This window comes from Ixodes scapularis, unplaced genomic scaffold (assembly GCF_016920785.2).
Source record: "Ixodes scapularis isolate PalLabHiFi unplaced genomic scaffold, ASM1692078v2 PGA_scaffold4__175_contigs__length_147842914, whole genome shotgun sequence".
NCBI lineage: Eukaryota > Metazoa > Arthropoda > Arachnida > Ixodida > Ixodidae > Ixodes > Ixodes scapularis.
In genome coordinates this window covers 129,059,711-129,084,741 of record NW_024609879.1, presented here as the reverse complement: position 1 = coordinate 129,084,741, position 25,031 = coordinate 129,059,711, and the positions used below count along the sequence as shown (strand labels likewise).

The 25,031-nt window shown below is 47.7% G+C and overlaps 1 protein-coding gene and 1 pseudogene across 1 annotated transcript in view; one reads left to right on the top strand and one right to left on the bottom strand.

Moving 5' to 3' along the window:
* Positions 1–11,029: 11,029 nt before the first annotated feature.
* LOC120842592 lies at positions 11,030–14,432 on the bottom strand (annotated as a pseudogene).
* A 3,161-nt stretch (positions 14,433–17,593) lies between these two features.
* Positions 17,594–25,031, top strand: part of LOC8042664 (golgin subfamily B member 1) — a 41,514-nt gene continuing 34,076 nt past the window's right edge. The window contains exons 1-5 of the mRNA XM_029975518.4: positions 17,594–17,672; positions 18,258–18,378; positions 18,447–18,545; positions 20,189–20,443; positions 21,077–21,235. Of these exons, the coding sequence (XP_029831378.2) occupies positions 18,280–18,378; positions 18,447–18,545; positions 20,189–20,443; positions 21,077–21,235 (612 nt within the window). The 5' untranslated portion in view covers positions 17,594–17,672; positions 18,258–18,279. The remainder of the gene's footprint in view (positions 17,673–18,257; positions 18,379–18,446; positions 18,546–20,188; positions 20,444–21,076; positions 21,236–25,031) is intronic.

Genomic DNA, 25,031 nt, shown 5'->3' with positions numbered 1-25,031 from the left:
TGGGAACTAGTTGGCCACTCAGTTTTGGTTTCGACTGAGCAGCCTCATCTCATGCTATCACGCCGCGACCGAACGCTCTGCTTGCGTTTAAGATTATCTGACTTTTCACGAACGTACAATACACTCATAGTCAAGCGATACAAAACGAAGACCGGGGCACTTTCCTTAGTTCCCGAAACACCGGATATTATGAGTGCGTATGCAAACGTTGTAAGACGTGGCTTAGTCACCTTACCATTAGTTCAATTTCAATAATCCCGTCTAATACCAGTGAACTACAACTGAAATTTGGTCACCTGGAGCCTTACACGTATTTTGTTTGCCAAACGTCTGCCTCTTGTTACTTCATTGAGCGAAAAGGAAGCCGCATCCTCACAGGAGTATCAAAGTTGTGCCCAGCGTTGACGAATGAAGTTTTAAGGAAACGCAATAAATTCGACCTCACTACTGCACCAAACTTACTATGATGTCTCCCTCGTGTCATCATATATCTCCCACTCAAATTTTAAGCTGATAGAAGATTAACGAAAGTAATCCCTGGAGAAGGGGAACAAGAGGGACAAAGGACAAACATAAATCTCCAAACACAGCTAGGTGACTGGTGAGCGACCGAAAAAATCCGCCTGGTCCGGGTATCGAACCCGAGGTCCCGGGTTCGATACCCGGACCAGGCGGATTTTTTCGGTCGCTCACCAGTCACCTAGCTGTGTTTGGAGATTTATGTTTGTCCTTTGTCCCTCTTGTTCCCCTTCTCCAGGGATTACTTTCGTCTTTCTTGTCCAGCTCGCTTGCACCTTTGCATTTAATTGCATTATAATTAGAAGATTAAGTTTTCGCAAACGCTGAGATCGGCTAGCTACGGCGGAGGCCCTAACAAGCGTCCCCTACTCCTCGCTAAGCCTTTTTGGACGAGGTTTTACTGACGCCCAAGATCTGTGCCTGAATGGTGTGTCTGAAATTATCTCGGCATACTCAGGCAGGAAGAAAGCAAACACATAACAAATATTATGGCCACAAGTAACAGTCAAATGCGCTTTGAATAATTTCGTTCGTTTGGCGCGCAACCTAGGGGCTCATGCCGGTCCGGCGCACATTCTGGAGAACGGTGCGACATTTTTCACACAAGTGCTCGACATCTGCTTTCTTACAACGATTTGTATGTGCAAATGTGCCTATACGACTGCAGGATAACGTTACGCGCATACGCGATGTTGAATATTAGTAAAATGGAAGTAGGTGGGGACTTCGCTTCGTGCAGTGCTGCGCGTCAGTACAGATAAGAGATAAGAATTTGCGTTGAAATTGAGCTTTACAATGGCGCCTCCGAGTTTTGCCTTGCGTACTCAGGCGTATTAAGAAAACCGTAATTGCAAAAAGTAATATTTCGTCTATGGAGGCACGAAACAAACAAACTTCTTGATCAACAACACTAATGTAAAGGCGCGAGCTCGATATATGTGTACTTATTGGGTGCTACAGCTTGTTGATTCGTACATAAACAAGATCCCCGAGCTTCGCAGCGTCGAGATTCCCAGCACTGGCTCGTCCACATACCTCGAAACGCTAACAGGAAGGCTCAAGTACAAAAATACAACAATCATGTGTTAAGACAAGCTATACGTCTTGGGCTTGTGCTAAAGCTTCGAGGCCTGGCCATTTAGGTTAGTTTAGAGACCACAAATGACGCTCCCGGGACCAGAAAACATGAGATAGCGGCCGTTAATAGTCCACGCTCTCGACGTGTCGATCGAAACCGAAACCATACCACTCTCCTCCCTGACCAACTAGTTCCCAGAGTGCAACGCGCGCCGTGTTGCATGCAGGGCTTTATGGAAGTAGTCTATTATATATATGCTGCAATTACCTGTTCTACTCGCTTATCCACAGGCTCAATCCGAATTTCCTCAAGTTTTCGTTCCGACTTCCGCCGCTTGGCATCGGGCGCTCGCGCGTGCGCAGAACGCTTCTCGGAAAAGGTCCATTGTAGTGGCCCAGACGCTTTTCTTGTTTACAACGCATTCGCGGTACGACGCGGCCGAAGTCACCTGCCGGGTTTGAAAGTAGACATTCATCACGATTTCTCGCGCCTGACGCCCAAATGTGCCTTTGCGAAAGGACGTTTTGAAACGACTCGGTGAGGAAAGCAGCGAAGCACATGATTCGGCCAATACCGGAAACGAAATCACACAGAAAAACCGAGCGTTGCAGCCGTGTGGCCAGCCGATGTACGCGTTTTCACCAAACCACATGCATTTACATATATTAATAAAAACATACACTCGCAAATAATTGTCAGAAGTACACATCTGGAATGTTGTGCAATGTGTACGCACAAAACAGTTATTTTAAGAAAATTACTTTTGCGGACTACTTTGTGGTGCGTAGGAATGCTCTTCTTGAAGTTGCGAACCGTCCCTCAGCCTTCGGCTGCGCTCGGACGGAAGTTGCGGGAACGCGGAAGACACATGCCACGAGTGAGCGCTCCTCTGCCGTTCGCTTCCAAGAGCCGCTCATTTCAGTGCAGCGCCGCCATTTGCTTCCAAGGGCCGAGCGAGGCATGCTCCTCGTGCATGGCAGATTTCACTCCGCTTGCAAAGACAAACACATCAAAGGGATTTATGGCACATGCCTCGCGCGTGTGCACAGCAATGGTTGCATGGTGCTTGTGAGAAACGATGCGTAGTACATTTTTGAACCGGCATTGACGACAAACGGCAAAGTCCCCTGTCCCCTAACGCGTTGTCTTACAACTTGCGACAAATGCCTGTTTGCGCGAGACGCACGTCGTGCGTATCATTTCATAGCTAGGTAGGGGTGATATAACTTTATTAGCATACGTGAGCCGTACCGCGGGAAAACTCAATCAAGACTGCAACCACTCACATTTACATCTGACTGCCAGATATGTGGTGAGCATGGGCGTACCAACCGGGGGGCAAGGGGGGCGCTTGCCCTCCCAGTTCTTAGAGTGGGGGGCCAAGGCGTGTGTTTTGGCCGGCCGCCGCCGCCGCCTCCCCCCCCCCCCCCCCCCCCCCCCCCGCCCCCCTGAAACAGCCGACACTGGGCATAGGGCAAACACTGGCCGGCGGCGCCCAAGGGATACCAAGGGCACCCCCCCCCCCCCCCGGCCCTGGGGGGGGGAGGAGAGCTGGTTTGTCCCCCCCCCCCCCCCCCTACGACCGAGAGAGACCAGACCGGTTTTTAAGCCTCTTGCGACCTCTTAGGACCGGATGCGCCGCAGCGAAGCTGGTCCTAAGAGGTCGCAAGAGGCTTAAAAACCGGTCTGGTCTCTCTCGGTCGTACTGGGTTGCAAGAGTGTGAACGGACCTTTAAGTGAGGCCGCCAATCTCAGAAAATTGTGAGTGTGAGAACTCATGAGTGTGAGTGTAAGTTCTGAAAACTCATGAGTGGGAGTGTGATGATCGTGATGAGCTGAGTGTGATGACCGTGATGAACGAGGGTGATGACCAAGCTGTGAGTGTGATGACCTGTGAGACCGATGATCTCTGAGCACTGGAATTCGTTTGAACTGGTTTGTGTCCCGTGATTTCCCGGGGCATCTTAGTGGGCGAGGAGGGTCTCGCTTCGCAGCTGCTGCGCGGTGTTGAGCTTTCGCCTTCGACTAGTGCACAGGAAAGGGGGGGGGGGGGGGAGTGGGGGAGGGGACCTTCGCTTGTCGTTCTACACAGCACGAGGAGGCGCCAATGGATCGAGTAAAGCGCGATCCAAACCAACGCTTCTTTTTGCGCCTGTAGGTCGTGCGGCTGCGGATGTGACGTATTTTCGTGACGTCGCGCCACTTCTTCGCTCCTTCCGGGCGCGCACAAGAAAGTTGGATGATTTCAACTTCTTCTCAACGCGCACAAAAACGCGCGGTGACGTAGTAGGGCGCTCCTGTGTCCCGGCCAATCGGTGGAGGGCAAGGTAGTTCCGGCTCTGCGTTTCTCGCCGTCTGGCTGCCCTCTCCTCCCCCCCCTTTTATTCTCTTCCAACATGACAACGCGATCTCTCTCTCTCTCTTTCTCTCGCCGTCTGGCCGGCCAGTCTGTCGCAGTTGCACTTAGCTTGTGCGCTCGTGCCTGCGTGCGCGCGTGCGCGCTCGCCCGAAGTTTCGCCCGTCCAAACCAAAGCGCACGGTTCTGACTCAGAAAGCGCGCCCGGAAACAGCAAAAACGCCACGAAATGCGTCACATCCGCAGCCGCACGACCTACAGGCGCAAAAAGAAGCGTTGGTTTGGATCGCGCTTAACGCAGAGTAGTAGAGTTGCGCATACAGCCTCGGCGGGTGGCCGTAGCGCCGGCTTTTCTGCCCGGGATGCTTTGCTCGTCACGTGACTGAATTTGGCGAATAGCGGCGCCGCGCCCGCCGCCGCGCATGGAAAACAGAAAAGGAGGAGAAGGAAACGAATGTAACGGTCGGCGCAGCGACCGTAGGGGTGGCTTTCCTGCACGGCGCTGGATGCTTTGCTCCTCACCTGACCGATCTCGGCGAATAGCGGCGTGGCGGCGCGGGGAAAACAAATGCGCAACTCTGCTTCTTTTTCGGGGAAGCATATTGAGGAACTCTAGACTAACCGCTCCATGTGGGGCCTCTTACGTGGAAATTTCACGCCCCTCTCATTGTGGCAAACGCAGGCTCGTGCAGGGTGTCGAACCGGAACCAAACCGAACCGAAAACCGGAACCGAACCGTTATTTTGAGCCGAACCGGAACTGAACCGAACCGAAATCTTCGCCGCCATTTTGGAACTGAACCGGAACTGAACCGGGAAAAAGTATAACGGTAACCGGTTCAAAACGGTTCACGGTATTTTTTAAATTTTTTTGTTAGGATTACAAATTTAATATTTGGGAATAAAAAATTGGGACGTGTATTCCTCTACGTATTGATCAAATCGTCATATACAGAATTGCAATGTATAATAAATCCTGGGTTTTTGCGGCGCTTTCTTATCGGCACTATGATTAAACATGTGTCACATGGTCACGTGACGTCACGATGTCAAGACATGCTGTCAAGTAATGTCACATCACGTGACCCCCTGACGTCACGTGCCTCACCGCGTTAAGTCGATTCAAATTGAGAACATCACTAGACCTATTAATGTTGTTGATACCGTGACGTCACATGACATCACAACTTCACACTGAGAGTCAGGTGACACCATGATGTACCTGATTGTCATGACCCCGACTCAAATGCTCTGCTTCATGACTACCAGCATCGCCAAACATTCGGGTAACGGCTCGTGTTCAACTCAAAGATTTTAATGGGCCCGAGTCCCACTAGAGCTAGAAACAGAAATAAACGACAGCGACAGGCCTCAGACACATGCAGCATGCTCGCGATGGTACCTTTATACGGCTTTGAGTCGTTCGGTGCTCGTGAAGTTAGCATGAGTGTTTACAAGCCTGCAAATGGTACCCTCGTGTGCATGATGCTCGTGTTTCAGCATAGCCTTCTTTATTCTACAAAGCCTGTCAAATCGCGAAATACTCTGATTTGAGGCTTGCCGCTGTCGTTTGTTTCTGTTTGTCGCTTTAGTGGGGCTCGGGCATTATAGGCCAACTAAAACTATATCTGAAGATCAGCCCATGCTCTATGCTTTGCCAACCCTGCGTACGACTATGATAAACACTGACGGTGTATATATTAGCATCAGATCACGTGGCTGATATATAGTTCTAATTGCGAGTTGAGGAGGGGAAAGCTGTTTCATTTCTTCCTTTCGACTGGGTCTGCCATCTCGCGGAGGGGCAAACTAATGGATGTTTTTGCAAGTTATCAACGTCAAGGATTACATCTTAGCGGTATCTACTGAACTTAAGGTAAAAAAAAAATGTTGTGCAACCCATTTTACATGTCTACACACCATTGAGGCTCCCAAACATGCTTTCGTTGTTGCTGAACTGCCCCAGAAAGTTGTCCCGAGAATAGAAGTGTTGAAAGGTCTAAATGTGACGTATTTGTCCAACGTTACATAGAACTATTAGTGTGTAGGGGAGGGATACCTGAAAAGAAAGATCCTATCTTGGCAGCCGCTCTAAGTCTCACAGAAGTGTCGTTCTCAAGTTCACCAAGTTTCGACCGCCCCTGTATTTTGTTTAAACTTCACAGTTTGGTGCAAAGTAAAAGCAAGGAACAATTACTGTTAACAAGTGACGCAAATATGATTGTCGAATGAACACCACTCAATACGGAGCAGGCAATCCCTGAGGAATAAATTGCATTCTCTCGAGGAGCAACTAAAAAGAAAAAAGAGTGGGGAGGGGGGAGGGGGGTAGTTTTAAGTTCCTCCGCCCCGCATTTTCGGCGCAGACCAGAAAGCGTGGTTTGGAAACGATAGTGACAGATGGGTAGTTGGTACAACGTTTATTTGCAAAAACACTCTTGCCAGAAAGCACGTTTTCGTCGTGCCAGATACTCGCGCCGTGCCTAACGACGATGCACCAACAAGAAAAATGTCCGCCTCTATAGCTTGCACTGAGCGCGAACCTTTTGCAGCGTGCATTTTGCCCCACCGGATTTGATTTTCTCAGCAAGAACAAGTGGCAAGGACCACCAGCAGATAGTGCGATCACGTCACGTGCAAACCACGTTAAACACTTCAGCTTTCTGGTGAAGTGCGACTTTTGCAACACTAGCAGTAGACGTCCAAAGTGTAAAGTTGTGTGGTATTTATAGCAATCTCGCAATGATATACGGCAGCCTAATGAAATGTTGGAGCACAGGACTGACAAAGGACAGAGTCGTGAAGTAAGGTCCCAAAACAAGTTCACGTAAAACCGAATATAACTTTAGCTTCTCGAGGCAGTATCTCGCGACGTTCCGAGCTGAGGCAAGCCGAGGCCCAAATGTGATTTATTTTAGGATTCTAAGAATCTTCGTTTGCTCTGCGCTCAATTTATGTTTAATTAGGAATATCCTTTTATGCATTTCTTTGCATCTCTTTTTTTAGTAAAGCGTTGTGTAAGGGATTATTTAGAAAAATTACCTGTCATCTCCTTATTTCTGCACATTTCGTGTAGTTTACTTCCGATATATCATGTGACCACAGTCTTTTTTGGCATACCCTGCAACCCAGTATTTTACACTGCAAAACAGCTAACAAAAGCACGTTTCCGAAGACTCGACAGCTGGCGTATTTTCGAGTATCGTCCTTCCGTGTCGGTCTCAGGCGGTTATGTGAACTTCATAAAGTCAAATTTAACAATGATAATAAAAATATATTTAATTCCTGTCTGAAGATTTGGCAACATAAATAGAAGATCCTCACCTCAAAGATATATAAGTAAATGCACCTTCAAATTATATGAAATATGTTCGCAAATGTTTCTCGGCGCTTTTATCCTCGATAGACACGTTATAGGTGATTTGGGAAAGCTTCAAATAAATTTTTGATTTTGAAGCTAATTTAAATAACTACGTGTTCCTCACGCGTATGTAACTTCTCAGATATATGCAAGTTTATTATCCCGTTTTTTATGTGGTGAACAGAACTTTTACCTGTCTGTGGGTCGGACCAAAACAAAATACACTGGGACGAATGGTGGAACTATGACGATTACACAAGAAAACTGTCAGAAACTGTCCAATTAAGTAGCTTCCAAATCGAGTAGAGCATGAAATACGACTTTGTTCTATTTACCAAAAAATCATCAATCAGCGAGGGTGATGCTTATTTGCAAATTAAATTGACCGGCATCTTGTCAAGAACAAACCTCAACATCCAGGCTATGCCAGTTTATCCTGTATAAGAAAATGTTCCCTTGGGTAAGCACTGTTTTAGGCCAGATTCGATCTCAATACGAAGGTGCTTATAGATTAGAGTGAAAAATTTCAGTCACTCCTTTCTGCATGATTCGTCGCCTGCATCACGGTGCTGAGAGCAAACAATGCTGGTTAGAAAAATAAGCATTGCGACTGGCGCTTAGTGTTTCTATAAAATATAGACTGGAAGGGCTTGTCCTGTGGCTTTCGTGACATTTTGAAAATTATATTGCTTTAAGCACAGTCGTGTCGTCATTATATATATATATATATATATATATATATATATATATATATATATATATATATATATATATATATACTGTGAAACGTATTTCGTAAAACACATATGGTATATATGGCGACGAGGTGCCCATGTCATGATTTTATACACTGTAATTAATTCCTTAGTTTAAGGATAAAACCACGATTCAACTTCTAATGCTGCGATGCAAAGTTGCACCAATTACGGGTATTTTAGGTAACCTACCTCACTTCCCTAAAACATTTCGATTCAGGTAAAATATATGTGACTCTGGTAAACGAAGGGATGTTGAGTCGTATAAGCACGACATTTTGTTTGTTAATGTAGATTTTCTTTTGTTGTTGCGTAGAAATAAATAACAGAATTTTATAATTTTGGTACGTAAAAATAAAACTGGCTTGAAGAAACGATAGAAAATAAAAAAAAAACTATATACTGTAAACGACTTATTTTTTCTGGGCTCAACATTTTGCGATTTAGGTCAAAGCTGAAGTTTTGAAATAATTCGCGGGTCGTAATTTTCGCGACGCGGTGGAATCTCAATATAAATTCCAATGTGTTTACATTTTACGAAAAGTGTTCGCGGGGCCCATTTTTCGCGAATTGTAGGCGATTCGCGAAATTCTGAAAAATTAGGTCCTCGCAAAAATTATGTCGTTTACAGTAGTTAGTTTCACGGTGTAAATAGTGCCTATTGACCGAACAACGCGGAAAATTTAGGGTGGCTCAAGTCACCAGGCTCGATCTAAAATGGACCCTAAAAATCAACGCCTGCACGTAGCCATCTAAACTTTTCGTCAAAGGTGTATATCAAAGGTCGGTTTTTTCTTGTAAAATTAGAAAGCGTAGCTCATTTTCTGTAAGAAATAGGGCCAAGAAACTTCCCAGGGTCTACAGCGGCCGGCGACCCAGACGACCAAATCCAGTAGCGGGGTGTGTTTGGCGTTCGTATTGATAGATGGCGCTAGCTCCTAATCGCGGCGGCTCACGACCACCGTGGTTTATTAAAATGAATATAATCTTTTTGAAATGTACCTTCGGTTAAAAAATGAATTCGAACAATAAAAGCAAAACTGAAAGTAAAAAGACGCGTCTGCATGACGGCGGCGCTTTTGCTGCCAACGGATTTCGTCTGCGTGTCGTCTGCTATCTTTCGCTGGTCGGCTGCACCTTCAGACGCTGCTCCCGACGCCATCTATCAATACGAACGGCAGACACAGCCTGCTACTGGACCCCTGTCGTCTGCGTTACTGCCTGCCGTAGATCGTGGCAAGTTTCGTGGCCCTATTTTTTTACTAAAAGAGAACTACGCTCTGTAATTTTACAAGAAAAAACCGACCTCCGAAATACACCTTTGACGGAAATTTTAGATGGCTACGTGCAGGCGTCGATATTTACAGTCCATTTTAGATCGAGCCTCGTTACTTGAACCACCCTATATATTCTCAATTTAGTGGTTCAAACCGGTTCGAACCGGTTCGAACCGGTTTGAACCGTTATTTCTTTCGCCCCGGAACTGAACCGGAACTGAACCGAAAGCCGTGAACCCGAACCCGAACCGAACCGATAAAAATATCGGTTCGACACTCTGGGCTCGTGTCGTGTTAGGGTGCCGTTCGTGACGATGTGCGTATAGATTCTTGCGAATGCGTAAAATATAATTGTCGCACTGTGATAAGAACAAGTGACTCGTATTCCATTACCACCCGTTTTCACCTAAAATTCCATCTTTGTGCGGATCCTGCAACACTTCCCATTCATCGCTGGACAAGTGCAACAAAGTGGCGTCGTAATTCATCAGCTTCGAGTGACATTTTAACAGCTTGCGATAGGTGCTGCAGATTATGTGTTCTATGTGTGTGTGTGCACGAACTTGGTGGTTGTACGTTCGTACATTATCTGTGTGATGAGCGTTTGTAGGTTACGGTGAGACGGAATAAAAATGAATTGCTGAAAATTGTCTTTACTGTCATGAGGACCTGACTCTTGTTTGCTGCTGCAAAAATAGCTGTCGTCTTATAGGCCATGATTTCAAACACGTGCTCGTTTTTCACCACACGCAATAGAAGTCGCAGAAAGAAAGAAAAACGAGCAGCGTTCACTCTCCCAACTCGCAGCAGAGCAAGCGGCCACGTGATCTGGAGCCGATTGTATGCCGCCAATGTTGATCATGGCCACGCGCTATCGGGTTGGCAAAGCACAGGACACGCGCCGAGTTCCAGATATTGTTATGGTTCGACTATTGTCGTCATTGCAGCGATTGAACACGGGCCAGCTACCCGAATGCTTGTCGAGCTATGCATTAGCACGAGCCCAAATCGAGTGCTCACGCAATGCTCGGGTCCAATTTATGAGCCGCAGTAAAATATCGTCACTGGAAGTTGCTGCGACCCCCCCCCCCCCCCCTCCTCCTCCCCGTTAAGTCATCAAGTTTTGCGAAGGAGAGATTGTTCTTGAAATTACACCGTAACGAAGGAGCTTCTTGGTCAGAAGACCAGTGTATGCACTCAGAGCCGTATGCACTGCTCCATGGGCGCCGCCATGTGTCATTTTATTTTATTCTGATGCCATGACACAGTAGGGGAGCTGTGATTTTAGCAAGACTCCTTTTCTTTTTTTTTTTTTAGAAACCTTTGCACATGTCGTAGTGCAAGAACGTCAGAAATTCGTAGTCACAAAGCCCCAAGAACAACTTTGATGCCAATATGGCTGTTAAAAGCTAGAGTTGTTTATGTGCAGCCCCTCTCTTCAGAAGAGCCTGGGTATGAGATTATAATAATAATAATAATAATAATAATAATAATAATAATAATAATCTTTATTTGCAAGAGCAATGTAACCCCGGGTGGCTTGCGAGGCGATGACAGAAAGGCGAGAGCCCGTACACTAGAGTGCCTGTCAGCCAACCACCCGGGGCATGAAATAACACAACAAACAACAATAACAGAGAACGAATAAAAACAAAATGAAACCGAACACTGATCATGGCGTAGAATCAGTTTAGGTGCTTTGACCGCGAAAATGCACGGCGCAAGGCAGCGGACTCGTCACGGTTGTTGGGGAGTGGAGATCGAATCGACAGGGGGGCCGCAAGAAAGTCTCTGAGGGCGGCGGGGAGTACGGAGTGCGAGTGGCGCACTGTTCGGGCGTGCAGGAGTTCTGGCTGCCCGGATCGCTTCCCGATCCTGATGCATGAGTGGAGGTGGGTATCACTCATGGACCCGTCGAGCAACCTACAAAGGAGCCCAACCCGAGCCACTGTCCGGCGGTGGCAGAGGCTTTGCCACCGAAGGGCCCTAAGGCGAGCTTCATATGGCGGCACAGGAGCTTGCCGGCCCAACATCCGAGAATGAAGTGTTCGAGTAGCCCGGCGCTGCACGCCCTCCAGCCTGTCGATGAGGTGAGCCTGGAAGGGTCCCCACACGGAGCAGCAGTATTCCAGACGAGGCAGGACTAAGGCAGTGTAGAGAGCGCGGAAAGTTTCATGTCCCCAGTTCCTTGAGACACGTGTGACAAAGCCAAGAGTCCGCCGGGCCCTGGACACAGTGTCTGCAATCTGAGGTGAGAAGTCCAGAGTTGAACTGAACACAACCCCAAGGATTGGGAGAGACTGAACACTAGGAATGGGAGAGCCTGACAAGTAGTATGCAGGAGGAACGGTGGAACGGCTGTTGGAGACTCGCATTGCAGCACTTTTGTGGAAGCTAATTGAGAGGCAGTTCGTTCTTGGCCAGCAGTCAATCTGGTCCAGGAGAGACTGGACACCCGGCGTGGAGGAGGGTACGTCTGCTGGGGCCAGAATGGTGGTGTCGTCTGCATATTGCACCAGCAGAGACTCTTGCGATGAAGGCATGTCGTTCACATACAAGAGGAATAATGTGGGCCCCAGTACTGAGCCTTGGGGTACCCCTGAGGTGACAGCGAACTCATCGGAGGCCTTCCCATGGAACAATACACGGTGGGAGCGACCGATAAGCAAGCGGCTCAGCCAGAGCAGCAGGGGGCCACGAATACCGGATTGTGCAATTTTCTGGAGGAGGATAGAGTGGTCGAGGGAATCAAAGGCGTTGCACAGGTCTAGTTGAATGATATCAGTTGGGGAACGGTTATCCAGGTTATTGCTTATGTGGTGAACAATAGTAGCGAGAGCTGACTCACAGCTTAGGTTGGGCCTAAAACCATGCTGGGAGGCAGAAAGAAGGCCGTTGTTGTCCAGAAAGCGAAGAAGGTGCTGGTTGATGGTGCGTTCGAAAGTGCGGCATAGGATAGAAGTAATAGAGATGGGCCTGTAGCTGGAAGGGTCGTTGAGAGGTTTCCCTTTACCCTTGTGAACTGGTGTCACAAGGGCCTTCTTCCACGCGGAGGGCACGTAGGAGTGGTCGAGAAAGGATTGGAAAAGTGAGAGCAAGGAGAAAGATAGGTAAGGGAATAGGGACTTGATGAAAGTAGGGGCGAGCAGGTCAGGCCCAGCGCAGTGGGAGGGCCGGATCAGTCGGGCAGCTTCATGCAGGTCGTCGAGAGACAAGCACAAATTTGGAAGGCAGGTTACAGGTTGGGAGGTGGAAGCTTCGATAGTCTGCACAAGAAGGTCGGGATCTGGAGTAGAGGAGTTGTGGCTGAAAGCAGAGGAGAACTGTGAAGCGAAGAGTTGGGCTATGTCCCTGGGGGACGTGATGGGGTGATGGTCTCTGGAGAAACAGGGATGCTGTCGGCTAGACTGAAGCCCATTGAAATACTGCCAGAACAGCTTAGGGTCCTTTTTTGCCTTCATAGAGATGGTGTGGGCGTAAGCACTGTGAGCACGAGAGATGGCAGACTTGATTGAGCGCTGCAAATCTTTAGCACTCTGAAGTGAAATCTGGCACTGTACGAGCGGCACGTTTGAAGAGGGCTCGTTTCTGGCCAGCCATTTTCCTGATTTCGGGGGTGATCCAAGGGGACCTCTTCCTTCGCGTGGAACTACGCGAGCAGGGCACGCATTCTTTCTGGATGGCGCCAACAAAGTCGCACCAGAGTTCGTAGTTGTCAGCGCAATCGTCCCCAGTGGTAAGACACCAGGGTGCAAGATGGGCTAACTTAGCCATATGGGCATGGTCGGTCCGATAAAAGTTCCACAGAGTTCGTGCGAACCGGCCTTTCCGAGGGAGACAAGTGGCATACTCAACCTCTATTGCTTGGTGGTCGCTCCCGGACAGGCCAGGATACACGTCACAGGAGAGCATCCGAGTGATGTCTGTGGTAAAAACCAGATCGAGAAATGATGAGGCACGGCCCTGCGCAAGCTGGGCTAGGTAGGTGGCAGAGCGGCACACTTGTTGGAGGCCCACAGCAGATGTGACGTCAAGGAGGATATCATCGGTGAGGTCGCTAGGATAAGGTTCTTGGCGGCTCCACCAGTCAATATGGGAGTTGAAGTCGCCAAGGAGGACGACATCCTTGTAGCACTCGAATCTCACGCGAGAGAGCGAAGCGTCCAAGAGTGAGTACGATTCTTCGCGGCGATTGGGTGGGCAGTACACACAAGCAAGCAGAACAGTCCCACGCGGGAGGAACATCTCCACGAAGACAGCTTCGAGGTCAGAGGACTCGAGATCCTCCCTGCGATTAACGCAGAGACTGGACGGTGTTGCGATGAGTACACCACCACCCTTCCCGTGTCTGTCCTTCCGGAACACCGTGTAAGAGGGATCGAAGAGCTCGCTGTCGTGGACCCCGGGATCGAGCCAGCTTTCGGTTAGGAGGATGACGGCAGGACGTGCGAGTGATGCGACAGTGGCTTGGACGTCGAAAATCTTGTTTTTGACACTACGGCAGTTAGTGTACCATAGCGTCAACCCCTTGTTGACACCAGAAGGATGGGTCTGGTTTCCGGCAACGACCCGACGGCCGTCCGCGATGTCGGGGGTTGGCGACGGTAAAAGGGGGCTTGGAGCTTTGCTAGGGACGTCGAAATAATCGTCCGAGAAGTGCGGCAGCGAACACACCATGCACAACCACGGATCGCTGCAGGAGCCCAGTCGACGGTATTGTCCCAGCGACATGTGGACGCAGCCGCGGTGAAACCACCCCTCACAAGTGTCACAACAGAGAGCGGCTTGGTTGTCCCGTATCCGCTTCGTGCAGCAGGCGCAAATAGTTTGCTGCGGACCCGGGTTGGGAGCGATATCGCCTGCGAGAAGCAGGCACCAGACGATGTGGTGACGAGGAGTGTGCATCGTGAAGCCAGCGGCGGAGGACCGACGGCGATCCGGCGAGTAGCCCGGCCGGTTAGGCCTAAGCGACGTCGTAGCCCCAACGGCAACCCAGCTGGAGAGGGGTGGGTAGGTCTGCAGACGGGTCAGGGGATGCCTGGAACGCTCATGAGTCTCGAGGCCCGTGAAGTCGTCTAGACGTAGCTTGAGTAGCGCAACAAAAATAAGGCAGAAGCGGAGCCGCGAAAACGTGCGTGCGGACGCCATGCTTGTGTAACTAACTTCAAACAAGCAATGCTCTACGTTCTTTTGCTGCAGAAACCGCTGAATTCGATGCGCGCGCACCCCTTGGTCGCACCCAACATTGGTCCAGTCTCTCTCATAATCTCATATCGCCTAGATATAATTCACTCTGCGGGCTCTAAGCACGGGTCCCCGCAACATCCGTGGATCGAATGCCGCGCGTGTCAATCGTTATCCTTGGACTCATTGCCATGCTGCACTTGAAGCACGGATCTCGCAGTGGCTCGCGTTCGAATCTTTATGCAGACTATCTTTTGTATGATGTATAGACGATTGCAAGCTGGGCGATTGCAAGCTGAGGGATGGCTTATTTACCGCATTTCCATGATTCATGATTGTTATAGATTCTTTTATCAAACGCTTCCGATCATCCTTTTCTGATAAGATGACTGTTGTTGAGTCCCAGTTGGGTAGACAATTTTTGCACTCAACTACATGTTTTGATACTTCCGAATAAGGATCTTTGTTTTTGACACAACGTTTGTGTTCGGTGAGACGATCGTTTATGCAGCGCTTGGTCTGTCCCATGTAGCATAATCCGCAATCAAACGGGATCCTGTATACTACTCCCGACACGCAACTGACCTCTTTTTCCTTGTGTTTTTTAGTGCATCCTGCTCTGGCGGAAGCAAACGGAGTCAACCGATTCAGTCTGTAATCATTGCTGAAAACCGTACTATGCCAGCCTTTACATGTTTGTCAATTGTTCTGTTGAGGCCTTCGTCCGATTTTAAGTAATTTCGCTTTATTGTTTTCTGGTCGTTTGTTCGTTGCGTCCTTCCTGTTAGTGTTGGGGTTTCTTGGGGACTAATGCACTTCAGTCCTTTTACTTTGTTTTTGTATAAACGACTAATGCACCTTAGTCCTACTTTGCTTTTGTTTTTGTATAAACGATCTCACCACTTCTCAGTTCTCTTGTAATACTTGTTTTTTTTTTTTTGTTTTTTTTTGTACTGCTTGTGGCACGGGTATCCCTTTCTTTCTTTCGTCTCTTTTGTGTTGTGTGGGTTTCTCCCCCTCTTTTGATTTGTGTAGGATTTGACGCCTATATAAGCACCCTTCGTTGTCAAATAAAATTCAGCTGTGCTTGAGACTTTGTGTGTGTCCGTCCCTTATTGTCCCAGTCTCGTTTTTGTTTTGTTTTTTTTTTCGAAATGTTTAACCCCCACCAGCTCGTTTGTGCCCAAACCTTTTGTTCACTAACTAAATTGTACCTCGTTCAGTGATATAGTATTCATAAAACGCTGGAAAGTAACGACAAAAGTAATGTCGTTACTTTCATCGTTACCTCAGAAAAAAGTAATAGAACTACAGTTACAAGTTACATTTTAAAAAGTAACTCGTTACAGTTAAAAGTTACCAGAAAAGTAACAAAGTTACAGTAACGCGTCACTATTCAAGACTGCTCATGACACCCCCAAAATGTATTTTTTTACTTTTTGCCAGGCGATTCATTATAGGTGTCAGAAGACTACCCCATCAATATTTTGCTACAGAGTCACGTATATTTTTAATAAAGTAAAAGAACGCAACTGCTCGAAACCGAAGCTGGACTGGGGAGGAAGAGGAAATATAGAGGAGAGAGGTGGCAGAAGTCACGTGGCTGTGATACTCCCCCCCCCCCCCCCCCCTTCCCAATCAACGCATTTGCAGCTTTTTAGAAGCCACAAAAAATGGATATCATATTTCTTTTCTTTCCTTAATATTGTGTGTGTGCCTTCAATGTCCTACGGCTTTGATAATATTTGGTGGTTATGTCTGAACTAGTGCCACTAAATAAGCTACGCCAACTCATTTAGTGGCTCCAGTCTGAACAATAGAAAACGGCACGTGGTCACGGAGAAGAGAGTGAGCGTGACTCAAACGAATTTCGAGCCGCGAATTGTTTTCTGGGTAGTTGGGCTCTCATATGTAATGTACAAATAAAAACATTGGCGAGCATAAATACCCTGCCAGTGTCCCTTTAAGATAAATTAAGTTACGAGAAGTTACAAGCTGAAACAGCAGTTATCACAAGAAAACGTGCACTTGCCTTGAGAGCATGGCCCATGTTCGTCGACGGTACAGCGGTAAGTTCTGTGCGCGCTCTATTCATGAGATGTTTCGAGCATCGAGAGGATGGCGCCGGGGAAAACTATTTTCTGTTTTCGGATGCAACCCACTGCCGCCGGAGGTTTTTGTCATCTGGAGCCCTAAGCTGGACATTTGGCGAGCATGTCGGCGAGATTTCTGACCGCGCCGCGCTTGACCTTGGCGCTGGCCAATCGCGGCTGTCAGAGTTCTTGGCGACTTTTTCGCCGAGTGTCTAGCTTAGAGCCCCTGCTAAACAACGGAGTTTGAAGACATTGCAGCCGCAGTTGCCTTGTCGGATCCCGTGCATGATACAAGTGTCATCCGATAATATTCTGCGCTTTCGTTGTTATTCGTGCAGCCTATTACCGAACAATGATGTCCCGATTACCAAGGGTTGTCTTCATTGATTTTGCTAACTCTAATTACACCTGGAAGTAAAATAAAATTGAGGAAACCGCGAAGAAAACAACCGAACTAAGAAACACTGATTTCTCCTAACCACTCAGGAAAGGAGGAAAGCGCCGGCAGCCCTTTCACAAATTCTCTCTTACCCTCTTTTCTATCTTACTCCAGTCCAGGGTAAGGCTTTTGCACATTTGCGTCCGTTGCAACTCTAGAAGGTAGGGCGAGGGCCTTCCTACACCGTGAGCGAGGGAAAGGAAGGCCGGGGAGGAGGAAGCAGGCGGAACGCTGGAGTGGCGAAGAATCTGCGTTGTCACGTGACACGACCCGCCGGAGTTCCTCGGATCCATTTCGGTAAGATTTGGAACACATCCGGAGTTTCCGCCCTTCAGAATCGCAAGTGAACCATATTTTTTTCTATTTCCCACAAGCCCCGGCCCTGTGCGCTCCATGCGCGTCCGAAATCAAAATCGAAACTGTTCTAAGTCAAGTCTCAAGTCACTCGACAAGCCGCTGCGTTTTGTCTGGAAGCACGTGACCAAAGCCACGTGAGAAAATAAACATGGCGACGTCCATGTTTCCAGTCTTCTGGGGGCTCTCCGGCGGCCACGTAGGAATGAATCTCAACTTCCTTGGAATGACGAGGTGTTGATAAAAAAAAAGTCTAGGTAATAACGGACACCTCAATGCCTTCTTCTGCATGTGTTCGTAGTTGACTCTGTTTCATCATCTCAAACGCCTTGACAGGGGTGCCCCGCCCGACGTTCCACGTAGACAGCTCTCTTCATCTTGTCTTCGTTCCAAAGCACCAGTCACCCTTAACTTTTCTTCTGGCTGTGGCTTTAAAGAATTTGATTTCCGCCGCGTTTCAAGCATGACCCGTTGCATTTTGTGATCTCGCGTCGTCTCCACTAGCTCATAAACAGACGATCAAAAATATAAAACAAGATCGGATCATTCGACCGAAGTTGAGCACAGTTCGCGCGCGCGTTAAATTGACCCATATTTTCTCCATCGTCTCACCGTCTTGTACGGCAGTCGCGCTGGCAGTTCCGTTTGCCCGTACATCTCATTAAGGCGATGGATGGTGGTGGGTAACTTTATTTTAACGCAGCCAGGAATATGGGCAGCTCGGTCCTAAGAGCTTAGGTCGAGTTGAATATCTCTGCCCTCACCGTTCCCGCAACCGCTCGAGGACCACTGCCCGTGTCTGATGGAGTTTCCAACGTTCTGAAGAGTAGTACGCTCTACAGCTACAGGCACATCCAACGCACCATGGAGGAGCTAGAGCAAAAGGATCTGATGATCCAGCAGCTCAAGGACATCGTCAGAGCCAACGAGCAGATTCTGCAGCAGAAAGAGAAGGAGCTCCAGGTATACTTGGCTCTTCTTGTGCCCATATATCTCTGGAATGGAATGAGCATAGATGCACGTCTCTGCAGGAGACAACTGCCAAGTTCCAGAAGCTGAAGCTCCAATCCAAGGCCAAGATAACGCAGCTCACCCATCAAGTGAAAGCACACGAGTCTTCTCCAGGAACGGTGAGCTTATCTAGCCCTTCTTCGCGGTTAGACCATGGAAGTTTTCGAGATCGCACCTGGGCAACTTCTTTTTTTGGAAAGAATTGGCTCCCCTAGAGTTTCGTTTCTTGAGCAACCCACAGCTGGTCAGAGTGGGCTTTCCTGGATCATGCAGTAACAGCAGATATCTGTGAAGGCTGCTGTTCTTCACGATCGGTGGTGACTGGGTCAAGCCAACAAGTCAAGCACGCTTAATTGCAACCTTAATTGCAACCGTGCTCACCTTCAGCTATCTCTGCTACCATTTCCACCAAAATATTCGGCACCCTCTAGTGCCTTAAAAAGCAGTTTACCTTTGGCCATACTAATGGTGACAATCAAAATGCAGCATTTTATTGGGCACCGTCACTTTCATATGTCACTGGCAAACGATAATGCATTTTTCACTATACCATTCTTTCTCAAATAATATGTATAAAATGCTGACTTGACCCTTGATAAAATTCACTGTATTGAAGAGCTTCAAAGCAGAGCTTGCATTTGCAGACTGGCTGAACACCTGTTCGAAATTAATACTGATGCAATTCACGTGTCACATTGTGCCAACGTATATAATCAGTGGCTGGTTTAGAGTTTAGGGAAAACTCCTCCCACCCCTTTCCACTATAGCAGAGCGAACGCTAAAAAAAGGAGGCAACCTTATCTCCAGCGTTCGTTTTGCTAAACTGGAAGAAGGTCGGAGGAGCTTCCCTGAACTCTTGACCTTTCACCAATTGTAGAATGCACTGGCCTCCTGTCAACCCGTTCGGGTGCACGTCTTCATTTCTTTCTTTATCAGCCACCAGAAAGCCACCACTATACTCCGCGCACCCTCTAGCTAAGGCAGGGGATTGGTGGCCGAGTGGGCCAGTGCACACCTCGGAGCACATGGAGCAAAAGCTCGCGCTGCAGAAGCCAGAGATCCTGGGTTCAGTCCTTCACCCCTGTCCGTTTCAATCTGGATGAGCAGCGTATCGGCATGCAATCATGTATTACTGCTTCGTGGTGTACGTTAGAGACCCCAGGCTAGCGGTTGTACTGCACTGGCTAAATTGCTCATCAACAGTGGGTAACAATGTCGCCATGTTTTGGCAGACTAACCCTTCTGCTGTATAAACAACTAGCGACTAATTGCTTTTCTTAGCTGAGGCTGCGCAACCAATGCAGCAAGCACGAGAGCACAAGATTGCAACTTTAAAACATTATTTTGCTGAATGAGCGCTCGTGCTAGAAAGGCACAGCTCAAAGTCAGGAGCGTCGGCCAGCTCCGTAAGCGGAGTATAGTATGGGCACAGATGACATATTCAAAATTGAATAGGATTGGATTGGATTGTGGAAGCTTAACTTTTTATTTTGGGCAGTCACAAAGTAGAAGACTGGATCTAGCAAAAAAAGGAAAAGAAGATGATGATGGTAGTAACTGGAGCGGCCATTCTGGATCTTGGAAAAGGTTCATACAGCCCTGCGGTTGGATCGGATTGCGACAGCTTAACTCTTCGTGTCAGGCATTGGCGGCATTCAGCTGACAAATGACCAGAGTGGCAATGCTGAATTTCGGAAAGGGTCCCCAGTCTGCTAAGTACATCCCTCGGGTCGATGGGAACTGATCCAGACTACGGGTGCAGGATGCAGGCGGCGAAGCCGGTTCCGGGCCATCGTCTCCCGCGCAGTCCGAGGCCGCAGACAGGGGCCGGCTGCGGATGCTCAAACATCAGCTGGACGAGGCCAAACAGCGTCTCGAGAAGAGCGAGCGAGATGCCCAGGCCAGACACAGGGCCCTTGAGGCAACGGTGGAGCAGCTCCAGGCACAGCTGCTGCAGAGGGACCAGGCGCTTGCCGAAGCGCGGCCTGCGACTTCCCAGGCAGAATTGCCCCACCAGGTAGGCCCTGGGGTCACCCTGTCCTCATCAAACAATGTAATAGTCTGTTGCAGGTTAACTAAAGCAGGACGAGCCCTTCCGAAAGAGCTCTTGGCTCCTCATATTTGGCGTTTTTCTCCTCTCCACTCTCCTCCATTCGAGCTTTCGCTCTGCTATGATGTGGAGGGGTTTGTGGGAGGAACTTGTTCTGTTGTTCTCAACCTGCGACAGACTATAGATTGCTTTGGTCGTGGAACTTCCCATAGAGGCTGTATGGCGGAGTGCGTTTGATACCGTGTTTGTTTCTTCGAGATGGTGGCACTGCCAGCGCCTTAGGCACGTGTCATCTGCTAGTTGCGAGTTTCGGACAAAAATTGCACGTCATCAGCTACGTGTTTTAAGTGAAGCATGACAAACGCACATGCAGGGACCACAGTGTCCCGAATTAGCGACCACTCGTGCTACTTTTGGGCACATTCTGGCTACGACTTGAGCACCTGTTAACCTTGCTGTTTTTCCTTCAACTCTCCACTTCTAGCAAATTACGTTAGCTAAGCTTTCCAAAATGAGAGCCAAAGAAAGCTCCAAGCTGTCCCGGAGAAGAAAAAAAGTGTGTTTTCCAGCGGCCTATTTTGTCAATCTTACTTTCTTCAGGAGGACAGGGAGAAGCTGTACGCCCAGATGGTGTACAAGGACTCCCGGATCCTGGAGCTGAGCAGGGAGGCAGAAGCCCTCGAGGCACGGATCTTGGATCTCCAGGAGAGCCTCCGGGAAAAGGACCAGGTGCTGCAGGCACGCACCAGGGCAGTGCAGGTACACTCGGTTTGCTGCCTTCATCTCCAGCCGTACACTTTTCAAAGGGCAAACTTTACATATGGGAACTCTTTAATGACCTTCTTTGGTCGCGTTGGTCATGCCTATGGTGCTTGGAATGCGTCTCACACTTGTGTGGTCCCCAAAAAGGGTCCTGCAAAGCCCTCGCCTCAACCTTCGACCCCCCCGTCTTTTCATGAAGAAACATTTAGTGTTTTGTTGACCCTGGCTAGGTGGCGCAAGCTACTGCCCGTTATGAAGGGTATAGCCGTTACTGTCTATCCATCCATTTGTCCTTTTACTCGATGCTTCTCACTTCTCCTGTCTATAACAGTGAAGATGCATTTTTTGCATTGCAATTAAGTTGTCTTATTTTATGCCTACCCCTTTTTCCCTTCCCCCGCTTGCATGGGGTCCCCATCACTTTGACAGGTCCTCAAGGGGTCCTCGACACATATATGGTTGAGAACCACAGCTGTAGCCGGCGGCAATCATGGCGGTTCCACAGCAATGGGGGGGGGAGACGTAGCAGACTCCTGTTCTGTTGGGGGTTGCTTTCTAAGTTGGCAGCCAGGAGTTGGGATGCCGTGATGACAGCAGCGATCACATTTGCTCTTACTCTTTACCGGCACTTCTTGCACCAGCCACTAGGGCTTGTGACATCGGACAGCATAACACTCCGGTTTTTGTGACATCATTTATTTTTGCCCCTTCGGGACCACTTCTGATGCGTGGGCGGAATGGGATGCTAAACGCACCAGTCCGAGATGTGTTCGAGGCACCATAGTCATGCCCTTGCAAGTAAGGTAGTGAGCGTGTGTCAACATAGGGAGTTTAGGCAAAGAGGGTGTCAACATGGGAGGGTATTGACAAATAGAGTGTCAGCAAAGAAGGAGCATAAGCAAAGAAAATGTCACCTTTGCTTACACTCTTTCACGTGAGAGGGAGTCAACAATCGAGTGCTGTCGCACCTTCGTCTTCCCCCAAGAGAGAAAGCGTCAACTATGCATTGCATTTGACGGGACTTTTCTTTTTTTCCTTAGTTAAAAAAGCACGTGCTGCTTGATGGGGACGATGCATCTGTATACTGGTGTCGTATCTTAAGGGGGCACTCAAGGTCTTTTTGTAGAAGCTTGTTTTTGACGGCATATTGTTTGTTGAGCTTTAGACAATAAAAATGACCACTTTTAGAGGGCAAGCTGTCCTCATAAAACTCGCAGCAATAGAAATATGCAGGCACTATTTTCTCTCAGGGACGGGCCATGCTGGGGTGCCCACCACCTCTACAAAATTTCACCGATGAAAGAAGTCAGTTGCGTGGAGATTTCCAGCGTTACTATTGTTGCTCTTTTTACGTGCGGTGTGCATTATGTTTTGACAAAAACGTCAAATCATGGGGTATGGAAGTCGTAACAGAGCAATTATTGTTTTAAAACGCCGTCCGACGGCGCCCAATGGTGTCTGCTCTAAGTTGCAGAAATAGGGGCATGTCACAATCTTCGATTATATTTTTAATCATAAAATCTGCCACCTATGAGGGTAATTTCTGGGTTTTTTAGGATGCTTAGCGCTCATCGATTGAGTTGTCGCCGTAAATAGACAATCCCAGAATCCGCTTGAGTGCCCCTTTAAGGTTTTCAATGAATTTGCAGAAAGGAAGAACACCAAACCGGCTTAGAAAGCTGGTTCAAACATTGTGTAGAGTGTGATCGTAAGCAGTCACTAGCGACTGCTTACGATGAGAGCAATCTCCGGCACACTGACGCCGTTTACATTAGGTATCCCTGGAGAAAGAGAGAGGAAGCATTGATGTGCTATTCCCTACGGCTCTGGAGCTCCGTTGTGGTGGTCTGCCATTTTGTGCCAAGCAGGCTCGTCGCGTTGCGGTCTTGAACACCCCGGGTGGGATGGCTGACTCTGTCTCGATCCGAGGGTAAAAAAGCAGCTGATAAAAGAAACAAAAAGTCACGCAGGTGTGTTCTAGCACCAGCAGCCTCTCGCGCCTGTTGCACCAGCGGTAACTTTTTAGCACCGAAGTGCTTCTTATGCTCTTCAAGTGTTAAAAAAAATTGACTGATTTGGTAGTTTTCGAGGGCACCAATCAAGTTTATAATTGAAAATAAGTGTCAGCAAAGAAGGAGTATAATTAGGATTCCGTGTGTTCAGAGTTTATTTCTCGTGAAATTCTGAGGCTGTTTTTCGGAATTTATTTTTTGCTGAAAATTCAGGGTTTATCGGAGTTTATTTTTGTTAGATATTCAATTCTCGGACATACTGAGTATATTTTAATGTGTTCCCGATTTCCAAAAAGGAAAAAATGCAATAAAGTTTGGGTACCATAACCCGTTGTCAAAAAAGAAACCTCAATGAGCCAAAAGGCAAACCATATTTGTCTGTAGTTTGAGATTTCAAAAGAAACTCAAGTGGCACCTCCTCTGGACCACTGGCCCTGTGCTCTTATAAGGTTGATATAAGAAAAGAGTTGTCTTTTTTGCTTTTTATTTTATTGTAATCTCGAAATTCAAAGTTCTTTGGATAAATCCGAATTGATGAAAAAATTACCGAGTGTTTTTCAGATTTTTTCGGATTTATTTGAAAACACGAAAATCGTAAGTATAAGCAAAGGAAGTGTCACCTTTCCTAATTAAAAAGCACTGGTAATTAACAAATATGAGTTAATTGACTCATTTTATTGATTGGCCTCCTGTATTACGTCCCGCTAGCAGACCGCGTTGGTGTGGCATTCATGGCTTTTTCAAAAGCAGACTGTAAAGCTTAAAAAAAGAGCACCAAGTATGTAGACTACATTTTCGTGAACAAACTGAGTAATTGCATGCATTTTCATATACTTGTTATGAAAGACTCGCATTACAGACGACTCAAGAGGAAACTACCCCCCCCCCCCCCCCCCCCCCCCCAATTTTTAATTTTTTTACTTTTTGCCAGGTGATCTATTATGGTGTCAGAAGAGTACCCAATCAATATTTTTCGTTAAAGCTTCGCATATATTTTTAATAAAGAAAAAATGCAACTGCTCGAAACTGAAACGACTGGGGAGGAAGAAGAAATATAGAGGAGGAGAAATTTATCAGAAGTCACGTGACTGTGCTAATTTTTTTTTTTTTTTTTTTTCAATTAACATATTTGCAGCTTTCTAGAAGCTACAAAAAATGGGTATGATATTTTTTGTCTATTTTTAGTATTGAGTGTGTGCTTTCAGTGACCCACGACTTTGATGATATTTGGTGGTTGTGTCTCAACCATAGAAAACGGCACATGACCACGGAGAAGAGAGTGAGCACGACTCAAACAGGCCAGTTCTCGATCGGAAAGAAAACGAATTTTGAGCCGCGAGTTGTGTCCTGGGTAGTTGGGCTCTCATATGTCATGTACAGATAAAAACCTTGGCGAGCATAAATATCCTGTCAGTCTCCCTTTAACGAGATGCCGCTGTGTTTAAGCTGCCTTCAGTTTAAAGTTCCCGAAAAATTTTGATAGTCATTGATCTGCCTCACAATTTGTTCAGCAGATTAATCGACACATCTGAACTATAGTCCGTTGCAACTCAAGAAGGTAGAGCAAGAGTAAGACGGGCCGAGGAGGAGGAAGCAGACGGAATGCTGGAGAAGAGAGGGGGACAACTCCTCTCTTTAGCGGCCCATCTGCTTCCTACTTCCCGTCCCGTCTTACCCTCGCCCTATTTTCTTGAGTTGCAACGGACTATAGCACCCAGGTGACACAATAATATAAACTAGTAACCCCAAGTCACAAAGTTTTTTTTTTGCAAAGTTATTGA